The sequence below is a fragment of the Diprion similis genome, chromosome 1 (genome assembly GCF_021155765.1).
Source record: "Diprion similis isolate iyDipSimi1 chromosome 1, iyDipSimi1.1, whole genome shotgun sequence".
NCBI lineage: Eukaryota > Metazoa > Arthropoda > Insecta > Hymenoptera > Diprionidae > Diprion > Diprion similis.
In genome coordinates, this window is record NC_060105.1 from 13,831,411 (window position 1) to 13,847,189 (window position 15,779).

The window sequence follows — 15,779 nt, forward strand, 5'->3', positions numbered from 1 at the left end:
GAAGCATAGCAAGCATAGAGCTCCAAGCAAGTCATCAAGCTATAAAGATGGCCAGAGATAACAAATTCAGGTAAACATATTGTTGTGCACTGACTCCGTTAATGCAGCTGTGAGCATTCAAAAATAGGACCTGGATGCCAACATGAATAAGATATCATACCCTTATTAAAAAATATGTATTCGAGAAGAAGATTGGGGTACAGATGTAGCTATAGTTTCGATTACAGCTCATATTGATATAGAGCGCAACCAGAGAGCTGAAACCCTGGTCAAGGAGGCGAGCTCACAATAGCATATTGTATAACAAGGAGGCAAACACGGTCTTTTCGGGTCGAACGTAAGTTTGCAATATGAGTCACAGGTGAGCACGTATACGAGCCGAAGGTGAGTATGCTTGTGCGAGCCGTAGACGAATATTGCAAATATGCGAGCCGAAAAGACCGTTGCTTCCATAATGCACACGATATTCTATATAAAAAGAGCAGGTTAGGCGTACTTCACGAAGCACGAAATTGAGGTTAGGGTCGCGAAATGTCAGATCGGTTCACTGTGTTTGTCGCAACAGCGCTGTACAGAAATGACCACTTTGAAGTCCTAGGAGTTAAAAGTAGTAATTTCTGTACAGCTTTCATGTGCTGTCGCGACAAACGTAGTGAACCGATCTGACATTTTGTAACCCTAACCCTTCCAAGTCCTAGAAGTAAAAAGTGATCGTTTCAGTACTCCGCGTATGCGCATTCCCACACTCAATAGACCGTCATAGAAACGGGTACTTTGTGTACGGAAAACACCTATGAAAAAACGCGTAAAATGTGCTCGCGTTATATAAAGAATCATTGATCAAGGCAGAAGTAATCTTGAGAAAGGCAGAAGTAATCTTGAGACATCTACACCGTATTTACGCAACGTCCAACCATCCAGCAAGAGCAGTGAAAATGATGATTATGAAAGTGAAACAAACATTATGGATGACCAACCTGTGTGTGTTCTACCGGAAACTGTACACGCATCGCCAGCAACAGAAATACAATGGATTGAGTTTGACAATCGAGGAGCAGTAACGAGCATATGGGAGTTGGATCGAATTATCATTTTTCCGATACGAGCTCGAATCTGCGGCTACTCAATCCTCGGCCACGCAACGAGTCGGTGTTGTTTTTCCCAGTTTTCTCGAAAGTTATGACGGAGCAAATGACGAAATTGACGGATATCCAGCCCTGTATTAATTTTGCGTACGAAGAGATCCATACCCTCCAGACAAAAGTCCCAGGCTGATGTCAACTATAAAGTAATAGCGAACTATGGGGTATATAAGCTTAGCGATCAATCGTACTGTAATTATTCTAGTAAGAAAAATGATCTTTTTCATAGATTTGTCGAATATCTGTGCATGAATAAAAAAAAAAATTGAATCTGCTACTGTTGGACAACAACAAGTTTAATCTTCACTACCATTTAAACAACGCCAGCTACTCACTGAAATGAGACCGACTAATTGCACACGTACTGAACTCGTCAGATGGTTACAACGAATGGGACTATACTCCTTAGTAACATTTATCTCTTGTAAATGAAACAAATAAAAACTCGTTATTGATACACACGTCTTTAATGTTCTTATTAAATTTTCCGTTCGTTTCAGTCACCACTGTTCTTTAGCGTTAACCTTGGTACAATATTCATAGATTGTAACTCTTGGAACAAAAGCTTACATGAATAAGGTATGGATATTGTAGAAATGGAAGCACTTGTCTGGCAACTGTGACACCAGCCTCTGTACGCCATTAGTCCACATGTATTGCAAACATCGACATCAAACATATCACTTGAAATCATCAGACGCTCAATCAACATCATGCTAGCTCCATAACCGATTAAGCAATCTCTCTCCATCTCGCCCAGCCGCAAACCTCCTTCCTTAGCTCTTCCCTCTGTTGGCTGGCGTGTTAGAACTGCTCTCGGTCCTCTGGCACGAGCATGCATCTTGTCTTGAACCATATGCTTCAATTTCTGATAGTACACCTAGGAAACAATCATCTTCTTTAAATTCTTGGGTATTCATTCGCGTATTTAAATTCATAGGTAGTGCGTGATCCTCAGAGATTGCGCAAAAAAAATGTGTATTTTTTAAATCATGCGCGTGATCGACATTTTTGAAGAGAGAAAGGTAACGAATACCAGCTATAGTAAGAAATTTTACAAAATGAACAAAGAATTTTGTCAGCTCTATCCATAAACGTTTTTCTTTACTTTCTTCAAACAGAGAAAAATGTTTTTCAAATTTTAACTCTACTTCACTTTCTAATTCTAATTCTGGTATTCTTATTTTAGGGATTCTAAAAAAAAAAAATACGAAATTTATGAATATAGTATAATATAAATAATCAATATATTGTTTTTAGATTTATTTCAATGATGTAAAACGGAGAAAAAATTTCCTTTAAGAAATTTGAAAAACGTAGATAACCACGAATATAAAATATGGAGCGATATGGAAGAGAAGTGCCATTGTTGCAAGTGATGTCAACTTCTGTCTGAGGTACTCTACACTTAAGCACACTAGAAACCTGCCGAAATTCATTTGCCGCGAATTATATGTGTGACATAATGATATGTATATATGAATTTTATTGTATAAAATGACCAGATATATGTAACATAGTCTAGTCGGAATAAACGTAAGGTCTATTCTGTGGTATGTCTGTGCTGTACATTTTTTGACAGCTCAATTGGATGCCGAGAAACATAACCTAAAACGTGTGAGACATTTTGTTGAGGACTTTGCGAGAAAAAAAGTATTAAGAATTGAAAAGTTTCGAGGTGCTGCGGAACAAACCAATAATACACAACACTGTACGAATTAACAAACGACGCACCAGAGAGGCCTTGGGGACTTTTTTCCCCGTAGTATCTACAGAATGAACGTCTACTTAAAATTACAATAGGTCCCAAACCTGCTAGGACTCGCTTGTTTCGCATGGTCTTCTAAAAATATCCATACACAGAGTGTGAGTGAGTAATGAACAATTGCCGATTAGAATATTAGTAAGCAATCATAAAACAAAAGTTTTGGTTATATACAGCAACTTTCAGGTGAAATGTGTAGAAAAATGATAATTAGTTCGACAAGTAATGATCACAAGTCAATTTGGATAGTATAATCGGATTGGTAAGAAATAACTAGCTCGGATTGCAAAAAAAAAAGGTTTTTAAGACCATTATTAACGGAGATATTCCAATTGTTAACTTAGCCGCGCGGCCCCGAGTTGAGCGCAATCAGCCGGGCGTCACCACACTATGCGGGCCGGTAGGACCAACCTGGCCAGCGCGGCGATCTCGTCCGCGCGGACGTGTTCAACCAGTCGTCGTAATAAAACAAATTCACAGGAGGGATGTGAGACAAATCGTACGTCATACCCGAATATCTCAGGAACACGCACGATTTTGATTTACCCGAAAATGTTGCTTAGATCAACTACAATGATTTGATAGGTAAACATGTCTGTATCGCCGGTTCTAATGGAGATTAAGGGAGGATTTTTTTTTAATTTGCGTCTCAAAAACACTTATCAGGTCTGCAAAGATTATTTTCGATAACTCGAGAATTGACAAAGTTATTACCATTACTTTATAAGCAAAAATTTCATTTCGGCGAAAAACGTGCTCTTTGAAAAAAAATTGGGTTTTTCTTATCAAAACCGGAACAAGGGTAGTAAAAACTACCACCACGATTTATTTGCGCTCTGTCAGGTCATTGGGACTTGTACTACGGAGGAAGCGCGGTTTTCGGCAAATTTTCATTTTTTTGCATTGTTACTAAACTATACGACATAGCCGGGTAAACTTTGCGCGCTTCTCTTGAAGAAAGAAGGTTCTACATTTTATGATGGATTTAAATAGTGTGCATTAATAACTCGCCGCCCTGTATGCAATAAAATAAAAAAATCGAGTTTTTTCATCCTTTGCAATTTACCGCTAAACCAACAACGATACGTGATTTTCACATAAGACCAATTTTATAGAAAACAATGAAATTTAGGTGCAACTTTTGTCTGAAACATTTTTCTCTAAACTCGATAAATAAAAAAATATAGGTAGTCGAAGTGAAGCATTTTCAATTGTTAATCATTTTTTTCTTGCAAAGTCGACAAGAAAATGTCACACGTTTCAGGCTATGTTTTTCGGCATCCAATTCAGCTGTCACAATATTTACAGAAGAGACATACCACAGAATAGAACTAGGTGAAATTTCTGTACATTCTGACTGGACTAATATTTCTTGACCGTAGATATAAGGTAGTAGTCTGGTAACTTGGGAAATTCAATTTTTTTTTTACCTATTTCGAAAATAAAATATAGTGAGAGTACATTGCAAAAATTTTAGACCGAAATTCGAAATATTAATCACGTTATAGTAAATATTTGAGAGCGTCTCGCCAAACTGTACAACAATTTTCGGTTCTAACAAAGCGGAAACTAACATGGCAAAGGCTTCTAAAGTAGCCAGAATGAGTCGCAGGGCAGAAAAAGTTGCTGTGAATAATTTCTACGAAGAAATTGAAGGCACATTATACGGCCCAGGCATAGACGATTAATGTAAGTACGATTTCTTTAAATCTGTTCTTGAAACTTTAAACGCCTTTTTCTTGAAACAACGTTTTCACGGTCGACGCGGATGATAAAAAATTTTCTATCCAACCGATTAGGCTGAAATTTGGATGATTTATTCCACTCATGTCTCGCAGGAACTAGATCTTTTTTTTCGTCCCTAACTTTCCATTTTACAGCCCGATTTCTACTAAAACAAGTCACTTTTTTTCCAAGTCGACCATTTTGTTATTTTTCAACAAAATAGTTTAATCCTAGTTCCAACCAGAATGACAAGCTTACAGAACAATAATCTTTTTGATATTTTTGTTTCAGATGACCTCAAGCGCCGAAATTACCGGGGCCAGCCACCTACCTTTTTTTTGAGACTCTCACTTCATTGCTACAAAACCATGGCAAAAAATTAAGAAACAAAAAAAAAATTTTACACTCTTACACACCATTAATAATATGTTAAAAAATTGAACCGATTGAAATTTGTTTTCCCTTTAAAAATTCCCGCAAAAAGCTTTAAAAAACGTGCAAGTTACCAGACTACTACCGTAATGAAGAGGAATAAAACTTCGTGGGAATAGACGGTCAAATAATTTATTTCATTCAGCCAATATTTGAGTCAATACATGACTGTTATGCATGAAGTCGATCTTCATCAGAGCCTATAAGAACATTGTACCAATGCAATTTTTTTTATATTTCATAGGGGACTAAATCTTAACTAACAGTCGCCTAGTCGTAAGGTTATGTCACCACGTAGTTTAAGGTTATGCATCTGAAGCAATATTACAAAATTATGTAAAACAAATAATGTATAAATCACGAAATTACATTTAAATTTTTATAATTTTATAATATTGCTTGGGATGCATAAAATTGTTATAAAATTGTTTATATATCTATTGTTTAACCTTGAGTTAACGATATTGCTGTGATAACTTGTTGAAATTTGATAACCTTATGACTGTTAGTTAAGATTTGGTTCCCCCGAAAATATAAAAAAATTGCATTGTTACGATTTTCTTATTGGCTCTGATGAAGATCGATCTCATGCATTGACCGAAGTGTTAGCTGAATGAAATTAACTATTCGACAATCTATATCCACGAAGTTTTATTCTTCTTCATTATAATGGCTACTATATTCAACATCTGCAAAATATAATTTTGAAAGCCTCGTAATACTTGAATATTGATCATCTCAAGGAATGATCCGCAACAATGACGAGGTTTTTTTTAGATTGGCTCATGTTTGTCTTGGATGGTTAAATGTTTAAATAAAAAAATTGAATCCTTAACTGGAAAGAAAAGACATGAATGATCAGCCAGAGAAAACATAAAGCAATACTGATTTCATGGTAATGGAAACTTACTGGACCAGAGTATATATAAGCCTGAAGTGGTTCCCCGGTAATACCAGAGTAGAAGAAATCTTTGCCCATGTAATTATACCCATGTTTTACTAATTCCTCGCAAACATCTTCTACTTTTGAACCACCAAATGCTGAAATGAATAAAATACACCAAGTCAGTACTTTCTAGTATAGTACTTATTGAATTGCAACAAGCTGAATGAAACAAGTACCTGTTCCGTAGTGAAATTTCCCTTCAGCTACACCAGCCTTGCCAGCAAGCAATTCGATGAGCTTGCCAACTGTCATTCTTGACGGAAATCCATGTGGATTCATGATCATGTCTGGTGAAATACCAAGATCATTGAAAGGCATATCTTCTTGTTCCACGATCAGACCTGTGGATGCAGATGGTCATAACAAAATCAACTGGGAAATTGATTTCCAAAATTTGGCAATTATTCAAAGTAAGTATTTGTTACTTCGTTTCGGCATTACCTGTTACACCTTTCTGTCCATGTCGACTACTGAATTTATCACCAATTTCAGGTCGTCTAGTTTGTCTTAACAACAACTTTATTAAAAATGCATCATCCGCATTGCTGGATACCATAACTTTTTCAATGTAGGCTGGAACTGATCCTTTGAAAAGAACTGGTACGTCACAATAATCAGGTTGAGTCTGAACATTAGCAGGATTTACAGGGTTCATTGTTGCTGCAGGCATAGATTTGTTCACCATGACCTAGACACGGAATAAATGAAATCAGAGGCTCAGTTGATGAAACCTGTTATGAAATGGTATGTTTGAGAAATTTTTTGAGTTTGAGTGTTATTCTCACTTTTTTATTCTCTACCATTTCTCCAGGGGCAGCTATGCCGTCATTGTCTATTATCTCATGTTTCCAAATAGGTTTTTTAGTATTTGAATCTATCATGGGTCCCATAATTCTATCGTAAGTCTGATTTGCATATCTTTTTAAAGTACATTTAGCATTTCTGTATACTAGACACCTTCCATAACCTCTGTCGATCGCTGCTTTATTTAAAATTAACGCATCCTCTATGTCGTATCCACTGTAGGACATCACCGCAACCGTTGCATTTTGTCCAGCAGGGAGTTTATCGAAATTGATCAGTTCTATGGTCCTAGATTTGACCATCGGAGCTTGCGGGTAAACCAGATTGTACATTAGTGTGTCTATGCGATTACGTTGGTTGTATCCTATAGTTCCCATCGCTTGTTTGCCCATAGCACATTGATATGTATTTCTAGGACTCTGATTGTGATGAGGATATGGCACTAAGCCAGCACAAACGCCGAGTAAAGTAAATGGCTCTACTTCCAAGTGAGTCGTTCCTGCTTCGATTTGGGACTCATTGAAAGCGATCGAGCTATCATTTTCCTCGTTCACATCCAAAAATTCTATGAGACCTGGGAAACAGAAAATTGTGAATCTACGTAACATAGTATAAATAAGCCAGCAGTTAAATGTCCCTGATTATAATGAGGTGGAACCACTAGTATCCGTTTTGGTGGCGCACAGAGCATTGGCACATAAGAAATACGAGGGGTGTTCAAAAAATAACGGGAATTTTGTAATTTCGCGTGTAATATTAATCAGATTCGTGCGACTTTTTGTTGCTCTGCTGGTAAATTTGTCTGAATATTTGCTGCACTGTGTTAGCCATATTGGATATTTAGTCTATTATCAGCCTTCAAAAAACTTAGATGTGTTTGGCAGAATCGGCGATCTTGAAAATGAATCTAAGAATTTGTATTAAATTTTGCTATAGGCATGGAATAAAGTACAGTAAAGTTTTAAAAATGCTAAATATTGCTTTTGGTGAGTCTGCTATGAGTGAAATAAGGGTTTACGAGTGGTACAAGCGTTTCCAAGATGTCCATGAAGACTTTGAAGGTGACTTGCGACCTGGACGCCTCAGCACATCACGAACCAATGGAAACGTGGAAAAAGTGAAAGAAATGATTATGAATGATCGCCGAATCACAATCACCAAAAGCAATATTTAACATTTTTAAAACTTTACTGCACTTTATTTCATTCTTATGGCAAAATTTAATACAAATTCTTTGATCCATTCTCAAAAATGCTTATCCTACCAAAACACATGTAACCTTTTTGACAGCTGACAATAGACTATGGAAGGTAAAGATATGGAGCACTATCTCCGTGTATAGAAAGTTTCCGTAAAATAAAGTACATATGAGATAGCGTTGCTGCAGTAAAAGTTCCACAAAGCGCAAATCAGATTGAACGTTGATTAGTAAGCGCCAATCATATTATTACACTTATTGCTTATGAGCGCCATTTTGGTAACTTGGCGAACCACTATTTGTCGCTTTTTGCCGGTCACTTTTTCGTTGGAGACCCACGTGATACTTCTCCTTACCTGTATTCTCCATACAATAGACTAAATATCTAATATGGGTAACACAGTATCGTAACTTTTCAGACAAATTTACCAACGCAAAAAAGAAAAAAATCACGCGAATCGAACTAATACGACACGCGGAATTACATAATTCCCGTTATTTTTTGAACACTCCTCGTAGGTCACACAAAATAAAAATCTATCCCTGTGGCATACTAGAATATTAAATTCTCGGCGCACGGCTTTGTGGTGCATGTGCATTATCGCACATAGTACTTTGGCACATAAAAAATATAATACGCAGCTTTGTGGCACTCGAGCAACCTTAGGAAGTTGGTATCAAATTTCCTCCAAGCTACTCAGAAATTAACTGGTGTAAAAGAAATATTCAACCAGGATTCACTCCATGATATGTTTATTATACATAAATTAGTGTAAATTTTTCTATTGCAATCTGTTTCAATTTTACGATGAATTAAATTAGCGAAACTATCTCATGTTAGACTTTGGTTCGATCAATATAGAGATTGTAATCATGATAACTCTAGTGAGCCATAATTATTGTGCACCGAAAGGCTGTGGGCATTGCTCGTGAGCGATAAAGCTATACTCGGAAAGGATACTCGAACTCGGGTTCGGGTCGAGTTTTTTGGTTATCCCGAAATCTTCGGCTAATCCGAAATTTTCGGGCAGTCTGACATCTTCAAGTACCCGACCCAAAAGTATTCCATTTTACCCGATCTGAAGCGGCCCGAAGAATTTCAGTACCCGTACACCCCTACAGATCGATAATAACATTATTTCACGATGATATGCTAATGAAGCAGATATGAAAGAATTCGAGAGTATATTTTTGGGTGGGCCTCTAATTTGATTTTTTGAGAATAAAACCTCCAGAACTCACAATTCCAGAGAGCTACAAATTGTCTTTCAGATTGTCCGGAATTTCGGAAATGACACAAGTTCGAAATTTTCGAAAGCCTCTGTTCACTTTCGAAGTCCCAGTATTTTGGAAGAAGCGAAGACAGCCGTGACTAAAATTTTCGAAAATTTTACAATTTTCGGCAAATCCGAGATTTTTGGGTAACTCAAGATTTTCGGGTACCCGAAATTTATGGGTAATCCGAAATTTCGGGTGCTTGACCCGAAAGTCATCCCTTTTACCCAACCCAACCCGACCCAAAGAATTTCGATGTCCGCGCACCCCTACATAAAGCCATATGTTATATTATTCGTTCGCCAAACTGATGTGTGCCAAACCTGCATTAAAGCCGCAAGTTTAAGCTTTTTTTTTTGGGTGCCATATATCTGTACGTCAAAGCTCAGTTTGCCATTGCACTATACACCACTGAAACGTGTATAGTATACCATTTCGTTTGTAATAAGCTCTGTATCAATTTCTAGTTTTACGAACCTTCGTGCAAGAAATCGTCAAACGTTTTGAAACCATGTTTTAATGCTTCGATGTGTTTTTGCTGAACAAGAGATTCTCCATTTTTGACTATAATGTAAGGTCTGCACAATCTGCCACCATCCGAACATATCTGCACACATCTGTAGAAAATTAGTGAAGTATTACAAGTTCTAAGGATGTCAATACGATTACTGATGGCAAAAAAACAACATTGTGGGGCTTCACAATATTAAATCGAATGTCGTTCAGAAAATGTGTATTTTGGGAAATTGTATAGGTCCAAATACCAGTGGCAAGACACCCTGTTCATCAATATTCACAAATAAATGATGATGGAAAACTTTTCAGTATAAATAAAACATTTTTTATGCTATATAATTTTGGATACTTGGTATTTCATTCAAATTTTTAGGTAAACCACAAACGTTTATGACAAACTATGTCAGTTGAACAGCAAGTTTTACATGCATATATCCACTAGAGACTTACCTGTGGTGATGCTGAGGATATATGGAAATGAACCCATTGATCATGGCCTTTCTGCGTAGCAGTCTGAATACATTGACGAGTCGGATGTAATTTTTAATAATTCCTAGAATATTACCATTCAAGAAAACCATGTACACATTTTTGTTGTTTATTTCTTCACCTCCCAAGATATTGACGTTTTCTACTCCAAGATTGTAGGCTAGTCTGATAATCGGTTCTTCTTCCACCTCTGTTGTGATGTGAGTCATTAATGCTAGATTTTTAACTAGACCGCAACCCTGAAATATGTAACACGCAATTTCAATATACAACACTTTAGTTTGTAGAAACTTCTTTATCAAAACTTCAGCTACAGTTCTGAATTTACTTGACTGAAATAACCTGAAAAAAATGTGCCAACACTTGCTTGAAAATTTTAATTTTTGAAATCTGTAGAGTGAAGTTTGCATAAAGAAATTGCGTAAAATGCCTCATTTCCAAGCAGTGCGGTAAAGCAACGTTGGCGCATGCGTACAACTATAGCACTCGATTTTATACACTAAAGCTTTCTTTGAAGCATGCCCACTTTGTAATAACTGAATTTTACGAACTGTGTCATTGAATGTCAGTTACCTAACTCTAATTTTACACGCTGTCTGCGGAACTTCCGATAGTTTTTAAATCAAACTTTCTTTTGCAAGTGTTGAAAAAAATAGCGTGTGTCATACGTGTGGATGGGCGATGTCTGACCCCTGTGATTAAAGCGCTCACCTTGGCTCATTGTGCGTTTGCACTAGTGCTAGTACAATTGCAGCACTCATATTTGTGATTTGCGCTGCAAACTTCACACTACTCAGAAATCACCCACCTTCCACACTTCTCACCTGATACACTTGTTTCATTTTTTGGTTGGATAATTGCGAGTAACAAATAATATTGAGCATATTCGTCTACCTCTCCTTCTGGCGTATCGCTAGGACACATCATTCCCCATTGGGAAGGCTGTAGGGAGCGGGGGCCAGAAACTTTCCTTGTTTTTTCAAATTGTGAATTAACTCTCGTCATCATTCCTAGGGCAGATATGTACGACAATCTTGACAGAACTTGCGTTACACCTTGACGTTCCATTTTGAACCGTTTTATGGTCCAGTTACCCTTTAGAACCAATATTATCAGATTCCATGCTCATTAAAGTGCATGTAAAGACCCGTTGTACACCTCAAAAACGCGGGGATGCAAAACTCCTGTACCGCTCAAGCGATCAGAGTAAAACTTGGGCAGTTAATGCCTCATTTTGGCAAAAAGTGGAGCGTCTTTTTACTTTTTCAAAATTTTGAAAGAAATTTTACAGATTGGTTACTACTCACAAAAATTGACCAAATTTTCACAGTTTCACTGAATTGATCGAACTATCCGGTATGATGCCACTTGGCCGTGATGAAACACACATTTTGAGCCCAGTCCCATGAGATTTGATGGTGAATGGACGAAATGGCAGCTGATCTGGTTTTCGATTACGAAGAACTGCGAAATCTCATTTTGGCGACATTTGTTACCGACCTTTCATGCATGCCGGTAATGTCTTACCGACATTACACGCATACATTACCGGCATGCGCGTAATATCGGTAACAAATGTCACCAAAATGAGATTTCGGTGTACTTCGTAATCGAAAACCAGATCAGCTGCCATTTCACCATCAAATCTCATGAGACCGGGCTCAAAATGTGTGTTTCATCACCGCCGAGTGGCATCATACCGGATAGGTCGATCCATTCAGTGCAACTGTGAAAATTTGGCCAATTTTTGTGAGTGGTAACCAATCTGTAAAATTTCTTTCAAAATTTTGAAAAAGTAAAAAGACGTTCCACTTTTTGCCAAAATAAGGCATTAACTGTCCAAGTTTCACTCTGACCGCTTGAGCGGTATAGGAGTTTTGCATCCCCGCGTTTTCGAGGTGTACAACGGGTCTTTTTATGCACCTTAATGGAAGTTACAACTCGAAGACAATTTCGCAGTATTAGAAAAAATTAAACTCACCGAAGAAATAGCAAATGCTAGACCATTTGTGATTTGGTCTTGCCTCATGTGTTTAACGATGTCGAACTGTGCTGCTTTGATTTTGGGAATGTTTTTGTCTGCGATTTGTTTGAGCTGTATTTAGATTAAAAAAAGTTTAGAGACAGTTGAACTGCATCAAGAAAAGTCGAACGACGAAAGTTTTTCACTGTTGGAATATGTTTGAACATCGTTTCCACTTACCTCCCAGTTAAATCTTTTGAATAAATCTTCAAACATGAGAGACAGTAGAGAACCAGCCAATTCCAGCCTCTTGTTACCATAATAATCTCTGTCATCGATTAGTGTTCTATCAATCTGGCCTTGCATAACCTTACGTATCATCAATGCGATGTAAGTTGCTTTAACTTTGAAGTTGAAGTCAACTACCTGCGTAAGAAAATGTTGATGTAGTTCTGGGAGAAAATGTTTTTCTGAATAATCATTATTGTTTGAATATTGTACAATTTTTGAATAACTGTTCAACTCTCAAAGGTCAAGACCTTGTACTAAAAATTATTGAAATAGGTGAACAAAATACAAACAAATTTACATGTGTCTGCGGGTGGAAGTGAAAATGTAAAAAGATTAGAGAGTGGAAGGGTCACAATGTAAAATTTTTAGAAATGCGAGAATCTATTTTAGAGGATTTTTGAAATTTAGAGAGTTGAAATATAGAAAACCAGCCTGTAGAATCACCCGAATGAATAAGAACATAGCAGAATTTTCATGATTGTTTTGGTTTTCTATACTCCTATCTACATTTTGACTTTTTCATACTCCGACTTTCTACATTTTCAAAATTCTATATAACAAACTTTTGCGTCTTTAAAAACTTTATATTTTAACACTTCTATCCTTTAATTTTCTTATATTTTCATACCCACCCAACAAAGTTGTGAACATCTAGTAAACTTTCTTCAGTTTCAAAAAATACTTTTCATGAAATTTATGTTGATTATTTGCGAAGTATTTTTAGTATTTTTTGGGATGGCCGTCTCTGAAATGCTTTCCTATTGGGGGGGGGGGGGGGGGGGGGGGGGCTGCACTCTAAAATTGAGCCTACTTAATGTCGGGCGTAGGAAGATTGTAATTTATTTTCTGGCTATGTTTTTCAATAGAAATAACCAGCTGAACCGAAAATTAATTCGATCACTTTTGGGCTGTTTACGAAATTTTTATTTAAAAAAAATGAAGTCATCATAAATTCAATAGGATTGATTGTTTGAAAGCGTCTTCTGAACTTTAGGAAAATCGACAACTCTTAACCTTCAAAATTGTGAGAAGAGATGATTATAAATAACTCTTAAAAATTATTATTTTTTGTAACTGTCATAAATTTACTTCTTCATTATACATCGACGTTAGACAGATTTTATGACTTCAAAAATATAAAATATTAACAAAATAACTGACATCAACGATGTTGTCAATGAGAGGAAATGGATAACAAGCCATAGTATACGTGCGCTCACGCTGAAGGACGGTCATAATATATTGTGATTATGGTGCTCTTGCAACACCATGAATCCAGAAGATAGTATTAGGTACTAATTGCAAACCTGAATTTTAAGCAGGTGCAGATGCTGCAGAAGTCACGAAGTCGAAATATGAGGTCGATTCTAAATCTTTTAAAAAGGGGAATGCTCTTGCTTAACTGATACTATTTAGTAGTCTCAATGATGCACACATAGAAGTAACTACAACGTATCATAAGGCAAAAGAAACATGAGAGAAATTGACTTCAATCTTCGAACACAGTGGATGTCAGAGAGTAGATAAATTGTTAGAACAATCCTTTACACTTGAAAAGTCGGTGACTGAAGAATTAGTTACTCATGTTGGTCATTTAGAGCAAAAGTTTCATGAACTGTGAATTTTGGTGAGGATATTGGACACTTCACGATGAGATAGAAATCAGAAATAATCAGTCATAACCAAGACGATAAGATGATTCGTTATCAATAATAATGCCAAAAGATTATTAAAAATTGTTTCAACAAAAATTTGTGTAACAAATCTGTAGTCATTTTTTATTTTTATCCAATATAAAATGAATTCATTGATATCTCTGAACATCTACGAATTTTTTGGGAATTTCCGGCGATTTTGAATAATTTCGCTTTCCAAAATGATCTAACGCTCTATTTATCAAACTATTCGTTCCGTGCCTCTAAAACTTTTTCAGTGTAATATATAACCATTTATGAAAACCTATCCAAAAATTCAGAACTTTTGATCTATTTTACAAAATTTCATTCTCAAAAACGAGTTTTTCAAAATTACCGAAAATTCCAAAAATATTTACAGGCGTTCAGAAAAATCAATGAATTTATTTTATGGGAAATTAAAAAAATTTCACGAGATTTGTTATACGAACTTTTGTTCGAACAATTTATTAACAACTTTATGGCATTATTAGTATTCAAAATGAATTAACTTATAAACTTGGTCATTATTGATTTTTATAGATTTTTATTTCATCCCGAAGTGCTCAATATTCTCGCCGAAATTGACTTTTGGTTGTGAATATACGTCCCATATCACCTTAAAAAATTATAAGAAACTGAGTTATCAGATTTGTTATCAATGAGTCGAAGCGAGTTACGCTTCGTTGAATGCGCAAATATGTTTTGAAAATTTAGAGAGAATTTTCCTACTATTTTTCAGGTAATTTACGACAACTTTCTTCTATACGTTTTTTTTTATTTAGGGCCTCTATAAAAAATTACAGAGCATCAAATGTTGGAACAATTCGGTGCGGATAGTCCTAACGAGAGCAAGAGAGACCAAGCGCGCCCGAGACAGATGAAGTGTTCCCCCTCCACTCGTGCCTGGCCGTAAAACGCTTCCAACCGCACAAATCTCCCATACTTAGATCAGCTCATTTCGCAATGCATGGCATATTTTCCGATCAGATATACTTAAAGAGGAATTTTTGTTTTGAGATGCGCGATCGATACTGCATACTTTAAAGTGTGTGCAAAAAAATAATCACTCGATGGAAAAATTTTGTTTGGCCGTGATGCAATTTGCAATGAAGGCTCTGAATGTTTAAAAGAAATCAATATCTCGAAAACGGTTCGATCAGACATAACCGCGTTTTGCATACTTCATTATACTCACATAAACATTCATTCCCAAGATTATTAAGACTATTTACCAAGTTCTGTACTCATTACGAAAGATTGACAAAACAACACTTTTTACGAATCAGCGGGCGCTGCGCATTCAATTTCGTATTGTCGAACATCGGACGGGTCCCATTTTGTGAAAAATTTCTTCACGAACAAAAAAGGTATGTATAAGTTTTTTCGAAATTCGCATGGAAACGGAGATATTCACGAAAATGTGTCGCAATTTTCATAAATCGAATTTTTAATAATTGTTGCACAACTTTTTCAAACTGTGGATGGTTATTTTCTTAATATCTATGTTACGAAGACGCGATTGCAAAAAAAAAAATTACTTATATTTCGGTTTTCCAC

At 36.3% G+C, this 15,779-nt stretch overlaps 1 protein-coding gene across 2 annotated transcripts in view; it reads right to left on the minus strand.

Moving 5' to 3' along the window:
* Positions 1-1,590: 1,590 nt before the first annotated feature.
* Positions 1,591-15,779, minus strand: part of LOC124407605 (DNA-directed RNA polymerase III subunit RPC2) — a 52,031-nt gene continuing 37,842 nt past the window's right edge. For both annotated transcript variants that reach the window (XM_046883903.1, XM_046883911.1), the window contains 10 exons: positions 12,496-12,681; positions 12,274-12,387; positions 11,187-11,387; positions 10,254-10,531; positions 9,765-9,904; positions 6,796-7,388; positions 6,452-6,698; positions 6,187-6,351; positions 5,975-6,105; positions 1,591-2,022 (listed from right to left, as the gene is read on the minus strand). In XM_046883903.1, coding sequence (XP_046739859.1) covers positions 1,639-2,022; positions 5,975-6,105; positions 6,187-6,351; positions 6,452-6,698; positions 6,796-7,388; positions 9,765-9,904; positions 10,254-10,531; positions 11,187-11,387; positions 12,274-12,387; positions 12,496-12,681 — 2,439 coding nt within the window. In that variant the 3' untranslated portion in view covers positions 1,591-1,638. The remainder of the gene's footprint in view (positions 2,023-5,974; positions 6,106-6,186; positions 6,352-6,451; positions 6,699-6,795; positions 7,389-9,764; positions 9,905-10,253; positions 10,532-11,186; positions 11,388-12,273; positions 12,388-12,495; positions 12,682-15,779) is intronic.